Source organism: Trypanosoma conorhini (genome assembly GCF_003719485.1).
Source record: "Trypanosoma conorhini strain 025E chromosome Unknown Tco_14.4_contig_00184, whole genome shotgun sequence".
NCBI lineage: Eukaryota > Euglenozoa > Kinetoplastea > Trypanosomatida > Trypanosomatidae > Trypanosoma > Trypanosoma conorhini.
The window spans coordinates 1-10,390 of record NW_021704270.1 but is presented as its reverse complement, the minus strand read 5'-3'; the positions used below and the strand labels follow the sequence as shown (position 1 = coordinate 10,390).

The 10,390-nt window shown below is 53.9% G+C and overlaps 4 protein-coding genes across 4 annotated transcripts, besides 10 other annotated features; all 4 read left to right on the top strand.

Moving 5' to 3' along the window:
• Positions 1-342: 342 nt before the first annotated feature.
• Positions 343-1,248, top strand: Tco025E_03856 (cellular retinaldehyde-binding protein/triple function domain-containing protein; the record flags this gene model as incomplete). The annotated part of the gene is made up of 1 exon (XM_029370773.1): positions 343-1,248. The coding sequence occupies one exon, from the start codon at positions 343-345 to the stop codon at positions 1,246-1,248; it is 906 nt and encodes a 301-aa protein (XP_029229128.1).
• Positions 1,249-1,488: 240 nt separating this feature from the next.
• Positions 1,489-1,525: a sequence feature (GA-rich).
• Positions 1,526-1,546: a microsatellite.
• Positions 1,547-1,875: 329 nt separating this feature from the next.
• Positions 1,876-1,902: a microsatellite.
• A 120-nt stretch (positions 1,903-2,022) lies between these two features.
• Positions 2,023-2,057: a microsatellite.
• A 32-nt stretch (positions 2,058-2,089) lies between these two features.
• Positions 2,090-4,075, top strand: Tco025E_03855 (uncharacterized protein; the record flags this gene model as incomplete). Its single annotated transcript, XM_029370772.1, has 1 exon — positions 2,090-4,075. One exon carries the CDS (start codon positions 2,090-2,092, stop codon positions 4,073-4,075), a length of 1,986 nt encoding a protein of 661 aa, XP_029229127.1.
• A 317-nt stretch (positions 4,076-4,392) lies between these two features.
• Positions 4,393-4,436: a microsatellite.
• Positions 4,437-4,547: 111 nt separating this feature from the next.
• Positions 4,548-5,183, top strand: Tco025E_03854 (RNA-binding protein PNO1; the record flags this gene model as incomplete). The annotated part of the gene is made up of 1 exon (XM_029370771.1): positions 4,548-5,183. One exon carries the CDS (start codon positions 4,548-4,550, stop codon positions 5,181-5,183), a length of 636 nt encoding a protein of 211 aa, XP_029229126.1.
• Positions 5,184-5,196: 13 nt separating this feature from the next.
• Positions 5,197-5,268: a microsatellite.
• An 849-nt stretch (positions 5,269-6,117) lies between these two features.
• Positions 6,118-6,161: a microsatellite.
• Positions 6,162-6,288: 127 nt separating this feature from the next.
• Positions 6,289-6,310: a microsatellite.
• A 9-nt stretch (positions 6,311-6,319) lies between these two features.
• On the top strand, positions 6,320-10,096 carry Tco025E_03853 (putative structural maintenance of chromosome (SMC) family protein; the record flags this gene model as incomplete). Its single annotated transcript, XM_029370770.1, has 1 exon — positions 6,320-10,096. One exon carries the CDS (start codon positions 6,320-6,322, stop codon positions 10,094-10,096), a length of 3,777 nt encoding a protein of 1,258 aa, XP_029229125.1.
• An 81-nt stretch (positions 10,097-10,177) lies between these two features.
• Positions 10,178-10,221: a microsatellite.
• A 132-nt stretch (positions 10,222-10,353) lies between these two features.
• Positions 10,354-10,390: a microsatellite.

The window sequence follows — 10,390 nt, the reverse complement described above, 5'->3', positions numbered from 1 at the left end:
ACGGGAGTCGGGCTAAATGCCGTCTTCGGCACCTCCTTTTTTTCCGTGTTTTGACGACTACGCACAAGGTGCAGCTGCCTTGGAATGGCGCTTGCTTACCGGAAAGAGCTCGCTGGATTCTTGGCGGAACCCGTGGAAAATGAACGTATGCGCATTGTGCGTTGCCTTCCTCTCGTATTCTACTAGGGGGTAAAGTAAGACCTAGGCTGCTCACTCTTTTTTTGTTTTTGACTTTGGAGCTGCACCCTATTTCCTGCGGGGGCGCTGTTTGTGGTTGAATCTCCATCTTTGTTACTTGCCTTTGTAATCAAAATGAAGGTGCCGGAAAAGGTAGGTTAAGAAATGTCGGCTTCAGTCCCCAACCCGAGTTCGCCTCTGCCCCGCGACCTGTTTCTCTTACCCAGGCAGAATGATGGGTTCCAAATCCCCTTTTTTCTGTCCACGGAGGAGGAGGCCGCAAAAGTGCGACCGCCTGCGGTTGTGAAGACTCTCGAGGCACGCCTGCGGGAGCTCTCGGTGAAGCAGCAGGAAACGCTCAGGGATTTTAAGAGACTCGTTAAATCCACTCCGTGGTACAACGAGAACGAACACGATGATTGGATGCTCATTCGCTACCTCATCGCCCGCAACTTTGACAAGAAAAAATCGTTTGCCATGATAGAGAAATCTGTGAAGTGGCACAAGGAGAAGGACGTTGACAATTGGGTGTGTGATACCTGCCTAGTGGACCCAAATAAACATCTGATGCAATTTGTTGGGTGGGACCTCCAAAGTCGTCCTGTTTGTTTCATGACCATGCGGTGGGGGCCGGAGCGGAAGCACCCACTCAAGCACTGTGTGAGTGCTTTCAACCACCTGGTGAAGCTCATGCCGGTCGGGGTAGAGCAGTGGGTATGCGTCACGGACTTTGAAACTTTCTCCTACGTTAAAGACAACCACCCCAGAATGGCTCTCAGCGTGGTGAGCACGATCCAGGACCACTTCCCCGAGCGCCTGGGATTGATGATCCTCGTGAATGCCCCCAGGATGTTTGCCGTGCTGTGGGCGGCACTCTCGCCCGCGATCGAAGAAAAAACAAGGGCAAAGGTGCTATTCCTTTACACAAAGTCGAAGCCAAAAATCCAAACCGAGTTTGCCAATATCTTTCCCGCCGCGCTCGCGGAGTACTTGTGCGAATCCTACAGACGGAGCGAAGGAAACGTTCTTCCGACGGCCCCTGTATGGTACCCTGCGCAGAGAAAGGAGTGATACATGTTCTGAGCCTGCCCGTGGCGGCCGCGGTCCTTCTGGACGGGGAAGGTGGGGTAATGAATCAATTTATATATATATATGTTTATTGGAACACATGAGGCTGTGGGAGAAAAGCGAAAGGAACTGACGAACAGAAGAGCTTGATGCATACCCCGTTGCATGAGAGTGGAAATAGAGATAAGGAACCTCTTGGGGGAAGGGGGAGGGGGAACCAGGAGTTTTTTGCTTGCTTTTTTTTTCTCCTCCCGCTTTTCCTTCTCCTTCTCTCCCTTCTTAAATATATATATATATATATTTCCTTCTTGTTTTGTTGCGTATTGTTTTTCTACCCACTTTCGGGGGGAGTTTCATTTTATTTGTACACAGTAACTCTCCCGCCTTATCTGTTTTCTCCCGCGTTTCTCAGAATTCCTCCTTTTTACAAAATATTTTCTCACATTTTTGTGTATGATTCCGTCTGGGAGTGAGCAAAGTTTCATTTTCTCATGCATATCTCACTTATGTGCATGTCCTCATAAAGTTACGTGCATCTCTTACATAGATACATGGACGGGTGTATAATTTCGTTTGCGTGCTAAAGTTTTCAGGGGCTGTGCTGCGACGTGTGATTCTTAACTGTGGCATTGTATGTCTGTCTGTATGTATGTGTGTTTTTTTTTTGCCTCTCGTATGCCTTCTTGCGTTTACGCTTGTTTACGCTTTGCTTGTCGCTCTTTGGCCGAGAAGAATAAGAGCCAATCTGGCTGCGTGTGCAGCGACCTCTGAAAGGCGGGGAGTGAGAGAGGGAGAGAGACGAGGGAGGGAGGAAAACGCGTCCCGCAAGTTTAGTAGCGGCGTCATGTTAACTTCGTCCTGCGCCAGCGACGAGGACCATTTCCGCCAAAGACTTGACTCCATCAACAAGGAGATGCAGGCCATCATTGCACGCACGGCGGTGGAGCGTGATAGGCTCTACCGCAATAGCACCATGGCGTCGCCGCCGTGGAGCATCACAGACGCCACTGCGACGGAAGCGCCAGATCCCGGGTCTCCCTTCAATGCGCCTCTTACGTATTCGACATCAGCTATTTGCGCCCCCTCGCCTGCGGGGCTGGATGAGGCGGCTGTGCGGCGCCTCATTGCCGATGAGATGAAGTCGTGGAAAGGGGTTTTTCAAACGATGCTCACTGGCGCCACGAAGGGTGTGAGCAACACGATGAAACAACGCTTAGAGGAGGTGAGCAAGTCTCATCTAGAGCTGGTGGAATCACTAAAAGAAGCCACGGAAGTCTACTCACGGGGTTTGGGGGAGATGCAGAGCGCATTCAAGCGACTTCAGCGAGGTGCGAAGCTTCCTGTAGAGGATCTTTCTAGAGAAATGGAAGAACATTTCAAAACCGTCACGGCTGAGCAGAATCATCTTCGGGATGCCGTTTCCGCTTTGCAAAATGAGTCAAGAATTGAGCAGCAACGCGGAGACCGCCGTGTCGATGAACTCGTTCGTCGTCACCATGATTTGGTGCGAAATTCTTTGTTAGAGCTAGATTCTCACGTTGCTGGCCTTCGGGATGAATTGGAGCAAATGGTGCGAACGCAGACCCGAAAAACCTCCGAGGAGTGCGATGCGATGCATCAGCATGTCGCACGCCTTCACGGGGCGCTGGAGGCGACGAACGACACCACCACAAAGTGGGCCGCAGAGCTGAGGAGCCTGATGGAGGAAAACATGTCCTTTCGGAGCGAGGTGCGTTCGTGTCGCAGTGATTTTAATCGTCTGGAGATGCTCCTGCACGGTGTGCCAGTTGGTGGCCGAGACGCCGGGACCATTTCTGGGGTACCGGAGAGTCCGCCTCGGGACGATTCTGGCGGGGCCATGCGCGGCGTTGAGGTTCCTCGAGGGGAATTCTTGGAACTCAAGGGACGCGTAAATTTTCTCCAGGGACAAATGGAGAGAATGGATCGGCAGGTGGCAGCTATGGATGCGGCGTTGCATCGTCTGTTTGCCGCCGGCGGAGGCCACGGCAGCGGTGAGAGTGTGGGAGGGTCCCGTGCCCCGTATGCTTCGCATCCGGGCACGATGGGTGGGGAGGCGAACCAGCAGGGCCCGCTGGATTCGAGGCGGTTTGCCGTGGGCACAAGTCCCCAGTCAACGTACGACATGTCACCACTGAGCGTGCGGGAGCTTCAGCAGCGGCAACAACAACAGATGATAATGCAGAAAAATCAACAATACCGTCAGCAGCAGCAACCGCAACAAGTGATGGGGGCAGACGGTCAACGTGGCGTGAGTCCAACGGCGGGAACGAGCGGAGATTTGTCACGAGGAGGGGGATTGTCACCACCGGGCCCGTCGGCCTCTCCACCACTGCCGGTGCAGTCGTGGGAGGCTCAGCACGCAAATCATGGTCAGGGGCTACGACAACAACAGCAGCAGCAGCAACGGCAACCTCAGCGTGATCAACAAAGCCCAAAGAGCGCCGAACAAGTTGCCCGTTACTCTTCTGCCTTGTCATCCCCAGGGGAAATGGGGCGGACCTTGGAAAATAAAGATGCTCCTCCAGCGAGTTCCTCTGAACGCTTTTCGGGCGTACGGCAGGGGCGACCCCACGAATCTCATGACGATTGCAGCACGACGGCAACGTGTAGAGGGTCAGGAAAATGCACGCCTGCAACCCGTGGGTCTGAGGCGTCATCCAAGGCCGCCAGTCCATCGGATTCCTACGTATCGGACGGCGCCGGGGAGGCCAAGAAGGAAGCCAGCTCCATGCAGTACCTGCCTGCGCCCTCCAGTGACGTCGAGAGTGAGCTTGACAACAAGAAGATGGCTCGGTTGGCGTTAGACTGAAGATAGTTCCGGGCGGAGCTAAGCCGAGTGAAATCTGCGAAACCTCACTGAGGTTGGATTTCATGATGCTTGACCGCGTGGGGAAATATATTGTACGCGAAGTACATTGCTTTGTGATGTTGTTTCCTCTGGCTGTGCGACGGATGTTGTATTTATTTCTCTCAGCAAAGTTGCCTATCCTATTCTCACCTCCCTTTTTGGGTTTGCGCGTATGTGAACACTTCTCTCCTCTTCCTTAGAGGAAGTGGCGTCCATGACTGCTCGCTCTTGTGGATGCTTCTTCTTGATGACGGTCTACTTCGCCATTGTTTTTTACGTGTTGTTGTTGCTGTTGTTTTTGGCTTGCTTTTTGTTAGTTTTTCATTCCGGGCGTAGAGCCAACTGCCGAAGTGGTATTCTGGCAACAGCAGCAACAGGAAGAAGAAGAAGGGGGGTGAGGCGGAAAAAGAAAAAAGAAAAACAAAGGAAAACCATGTCGTCCAAAGTAGCTAGTGTCCCGGGCACGGGAAAAGAGAAGAGCAGCAGCGCGTTCATTCGCGAGACGCGAAGCGTCAAGGTCCCCCACCACCGCTTCCCGCCCCTAAAGAAGGTGTGGTTGGAGGTCTACACCCCCATTGTTGAGCACTGCAAGTTGGAGATTCGCATGAATCTTAAATCTCGCTCCGTCGAGCTTCGGACCTGTCCAGCCACCATGGAAGCTGCGGGCGGCGCTGGGGACGGCAGCAAGGTGCTCCTTCAAAAGGCGGAGGACTTCGTCAAGGCGGTAGTGGCTGGATTCGACGTCAAAGATGCCGTCGCCCTGCTGCGTATGGACGACGTGTACATTGAGGGCTTTGAAGTGAAGGATGTGCGCGCCAACCTGCATGGCGACAACCTCTCTCGCTGCATTGGGCGGATGAGCGGGTCCCATGGCAAAACAAAGTACACCATCGAAAATGTCACACGAACACGGATCGTCATCGCTGACACGCACATTTGGGTGATGGGAACGACACAGAACATTCGTGTGGCAAGGGATGCGCTTTGCGACTTGATTCGTGGTAGCCCGGCCGCAAAGGTGTACACCCGCGTGCGCGCCGTGATGAATCGCGTGAATGACACCTTCTAGTGCTCTCAAAGAGAGGAAGAAACAAAAAAAAAAGGAAATGAAAAAGTGCGAGAAGAAAGGTAAAGAAAGGGACAAAGGAACAGGATGTGATCTCACGCCAGACCTTTGCTTTTTTTTTCCCCCTTCCCCCTTCTTTTGGGCAGCCAGAGCAGAAGGTGCCGGTGCATTGTTGAGGATATATTGGCATAGGTGTCGTGCTGCGTCTAATCGGATAACGAAGTCGTGAAATACATGCGGCCCCCATGTTTGGGGGCATATAAAGTCACTACAGTCTTCCTCTGCATGGGTGTTCCGTGTCTTTGGCGGTGTTGTTTTCTCCCGCGGTCTCACTCTCTGTTGTTGTTCTGCTTTTGAACTCTCGTCTTATTCACTCCTTTGTTTTTTTTTATTTCTTTGTCTGCGTGTATGCGCGCTGTTTTTGATTGGCTTCTGCGACTCTCTTGTGCAGTTGGCTTCCACCGGACAGCGGATGGCATTGCTTGTTGAGTCTTCGTGATGGATCTTGGGAAACAGCCCAGGCCGACTTCGCACCCCTGACGTCTTGAACCACGCGAGACAAGGCAAGCGAGCGGAGAGCATCCGTCACGGATCGTCGCCCACCATCGTCGCACCGCCGCCCTGTTCTTGTGGGTGGCGAGAACTTCTTCGTCGACGGGGACGTTTTCACCGGCACTGTTTTCTTTTTTCTCTCTCTCCCCATTGTTGAGCATCTCAATGCCTCGGCTTGGCTACATTGGAGAGATTCCATTCACGGTGCTGGTGAGTGTGGGGGCTGGCGCGCCTGTGGGGCCGCTGTCCTTGCGCTTTTTCCTCCAGACACGCACCTACCGGCGAGAGGGGGCGGCGTTGGAAGCATACCGCGGCGATGTCAGGAGCGTCGACGGCAAGACGACTTGCCCGGTGCTAGTGAAGTTGCCAGAACTTCTGTTCTCACTTTGTGTTTCTGTGTGCGTGTTCGCTTTCTGTATGTGTTGTGTTGCCTTTTGCTGCGGGGCCTCCCCGCGCAGGGAAGAAGAGAGCATGCGCACTTGTTTCTCCCTTCGGTCCTACTGCCGCAACTCTATTAGAAAACAGGGGAAGGGAAAAAGGGCATATTGCTACACTCGTGCGTGTGTGTGTGTGTGTGTTTCCTTCTGATGCTCTCGTGGATTGATCGCGTGGAGCTGTACAACTTCAAAAGTTACGCCGGCAACGTGACCATCGGCCCCCTGAAGGACTTCACCTGCATCGTGGGACCCAATGGCGCTGGCAAGTCAAACTTTATGGACGCGCTGAGTTTTGTGCTGAGTCCCAGTGCCGCAACGGCGCTGCGCGGAAAGGACGCAACGGACTTCATCCACCGCGGCGCGCAGCGGCGTGAGTGCGCCGCGACCGTCGTGCTGTGCCACACAGCACCGACAACGTCAGCAGCAGCAGCGGCGGGCCGGGGCCAGGGTACGGAGGTCCGCTTCACACGGTCGGTGGACCAAAACGGGGATGTTATCCATAAGCTCAACGGCACCCCCGTGGAGGAGCGAAAGTATTTTGCGGCACTCACAAAGTTAAAGGTGGGAACACGCGTGAATAACTTCTTGGTGTTTCAGCACGAGGTGGAGGCAATAGCGCAAAAAAAAGCACGGGAGTTGACGGAGCTGCTGGAACAGGTCAGTGGAAGTGGGGAGCTGAGGGAGGAGTACAACCACCGCAAGAAGGCGCATGAGGTGGCGAATCAGGAGTTGACGACGGCCTCAGCCGCCAAACGGGATGCGGTGGTGGCTCTGAACCAAATGCGGCTCCAGAAAAAGGAGGCGGAAAAGTATGAAGAGGTCTTGAGGCGCATGAGCGAGGAGAGGCGTGATGAGGCGTTGGTGCAGCTGTTTTACGTGGAGTCCAGCCTGGAGAAGCAGAAGCGAGAGCTGCATGCCTTTACTGAAAAGCTCACCGCCCTTGAGAAGAGCATCGCCTCCGATGAGGACATACGCAAGATGAAGCGGGAATACGCCGCAAAGCACAAGTCTTACTTGGAGGAACTTAAGCGGGTTCGCAAAGAGGCGGACGCTCTGAGAGAAAGACATAGTACGCTGGAACGCATTAAGGCCTCGCTGAACCATTTGAGGCGGAAGCATGAGGTGAAGCAGCAGGAATTGGAGAACGTGATGAAAACACAAAGGGTACAATCACATGAGGTTCAACGCCTTGAGGAACAGTTGCAGCAGCAGAGGGCACTCCTGCACTCCTTTGATGAGAGGTGTAGGGAGGAGGACGCGGGGCACACGACGCTAAGTGGCTCACTGAGCGCCGAGCAACTTTCACAGTACCGCCAGCTGCGTAAGGAGGCAGAATGCGAAACGGTGGTGCTGCGACAGCAACTGGAGAGAATCAAACGACAGCAGCATTCCATGGCGGAAGGTCAGAAACAGTGCACAATAGCTATAGAAAACGTCAAGTCTCAGAGGCAGGATCTCCAACAGGGGGTGCAACGCAGCAACGACCGTGTGGCTGAGTTGCAACACCGCATGGGAGACCTTCACGACACGGTTGAGGAGCTGACACGCAACATCGGCCAAAAACGGGCGGATCTTTCTCAGGCAGAGAAAAGGAATAGAGAACGAGAGCTTGAGCTGGCCAGAATACAAGAGCAGTTACACGAACTTCGTTTTATTAAGGAAAATAACAAGCATGGCTCGCGAATGACTGAAGCGTTGCAGGCACTACGTGCCCTTTACGGCATTCGTGGACGTCTTGTGGATCTTTGCACTATTCCCAATGATAAATATCGACATGCAGTGACGGTGGCATTGGGCAGAAATCTTGAAGCGGTGGTTGTGGATACCACCGAGACAGCCATTTCCTGTGTGTGTTATCTAAAAGAGCAGCGTCTACCACCAATGACGTTTCTTCCTCTGGATTCGGTGCAAGGGAAAGAGGCGAACGACCGTCTAAGGACCTTTGGTGGGACCTGTAAGCCCGTTGTGGATGTGATTCGCTACGACACGGCTATTGAGCCTGCGGTACAGTATGCGTTGGGACAGACACTCGTGTGTGACGGGATGACGGAGGCGAGACGTGTCGCATACGGCAGCGAAGACGGGGAACGCTTTAAGGTGGTGACCCTAGACGGCTCTGTTCTCATGCGCAACGGCGCGGTTCAGGGTGGTCTTGCGTCTATTCAGACACGTGCACGGAAGTGGGACGAAAAAAAGTACGAGGACCTGCGCGCGGCACGGGACCGGCTGCTAAGTGAGGCGGCTGGGGGATCGGAGGCAGAGATGGCGCGAGCGCAGTGTGAGCTTCGCGACATGGAGGCACGATTGGAGTTTACGCGTGGCCGCATCAAAGCGATTGAGGCGGAGTTGCAGGCAACGAAGCAAAAGGCTTCCAACATGAGTCGAGAGATGGCAAATCAGGAAAATGAGCAGCGCATAATTGAGAGGCGTCACGCCACGTACGAGTCTGATCTCAGACGATGTCTACACGAATTACAAGAGACGCGCGGATCCATCCTGCACGTGGAGGAGCGCATCTTCGCCGAATTTATTCGGCGGGTGAAGATTCCTAACCTGTTGGAGCTTGAGAGTCATGAGGCCCAGCGGGCGAGGGAGAGGGCTGAGCAACGGCAACAAATCCAGCTCTTGCTCCACAAGCTGGAGATTTCCCTAGAGGTAGAGCGGAGGCGCATTGGGGTGCAATCAATCGATGACCTTCGAGGGGTTTGTACGCAGCTTGAGGACGAGATTCGGCACTGTGAGGAGGACCTGGCGACCTACAGTGAGATTGTACGCACCACCGAGAAGAAGCAAAATGAGACAAGGGCCGGCTTAAGTGAGGCGAAGGTGCAACTGGACGCACTAGAGGCAAATATTCGTCAGCGAGGTCGGACCTCTGAGCAAGAGCTTGGCAAACTGGCACAGGCGCGACGAGGAGTGACGGCGCTTCAAGCCGCCTGCGACACACTTCGCCTGCAACGTATGAATATTGTGCGGCGGTGTCAGATGGAGGAAATTGCCTTGCCGTTAAAACGTCTTGAAGCCGTCGGCGCCAAGCGTTCACGGCCCGTGGAAGGCGATGATTTAAGCCAGAGTGAACCCTTTTCCTTTTCGGAGGAGGCTTCAGTCACTGGAGCAACCAAACAATCGCAACCCTCCCAGTCTCGTCCGTCTGCGGCGGCAAGGGAAACGCAGGTCATGGTGGACTTCTCAGGGCTTACAGAAGCTCTACGAAAGGCGGCATCTGATAAGACGCACCTTGCGGCTTACAAGCAACGCACAGAGACGCTGCTGGAAAGTTTGCAGCGTGCTTCGGAATCGATTGTCCCCAACCTGAAGGCGGCATCGCGGTTTGTTGGCTCAGAGGATAAGTTGAGCACCTCTTCTGCCCGCCTTGAGGAGGTCCGGGAACGGGCCAACAAGGCGTACGCGGAGTTTGCGAAGGTCAAGGAACTCCGCACACAGCGCTTCATGGAAACATTTGAAAGAATTGCGGAAAACGTGGACCGTGTCTACCGTGAGCTCACCCTGAGTACCCGGGCACATGCGGTGCACGGCTCCGCGTACTTGAGTCTGGAGGACGTGGAAGAGCCGTACCTGGCGGGGACGAAGTACCACGCGACACCGCCACTTAAGCGGTACATGCCAATGGAACTGCTCTCCGGCGGGGAACGCACTATGGCGGCGCTCGCTCTCTTGTTTGCCGTGCATGCGGTTTCGCCAACGCCATTTTTTGTCCTGGATGAGGTGGACGCCGCCCTCGACGCCGGAAATGTTGAGAAGTTGGCCAACTACATGCGAAAGAACTGCAACACGACACAGTTTCTTGTCATCTCGCTGAAGGACCAGCTCTACCACGTCGCGGACATGCTTGTGGGGGTGCTGAAGAACAAACAGAAGGAAAGTTCCTCCGTCCTGACAATGGACCTGCGCGGGTACCCCTTTTGATGCCTCGTAAACGAGCAACTCTGCTTCTCGTGTTCCGTGACGTTCCCCCCCCCCCCCTTTTTTTATCAGGGATAGCGAAATCACAGAAACACACATGCACACGTAAAAAAAAAACACACACACACGGGAAAGAAGAGGCGTGCCTCGTAACCCCGCCATGGTTTGAGACATCAGGCTCCGACACACGGGGAGAGTAAACAGAAATACCATAGAGTCGTACAATAGTAATTTTTTTATTGCAGTGGAGAGAGAAAGGTAAAAAAAAAGAAAAAAAGAGAAGAAGAAACAAAATAA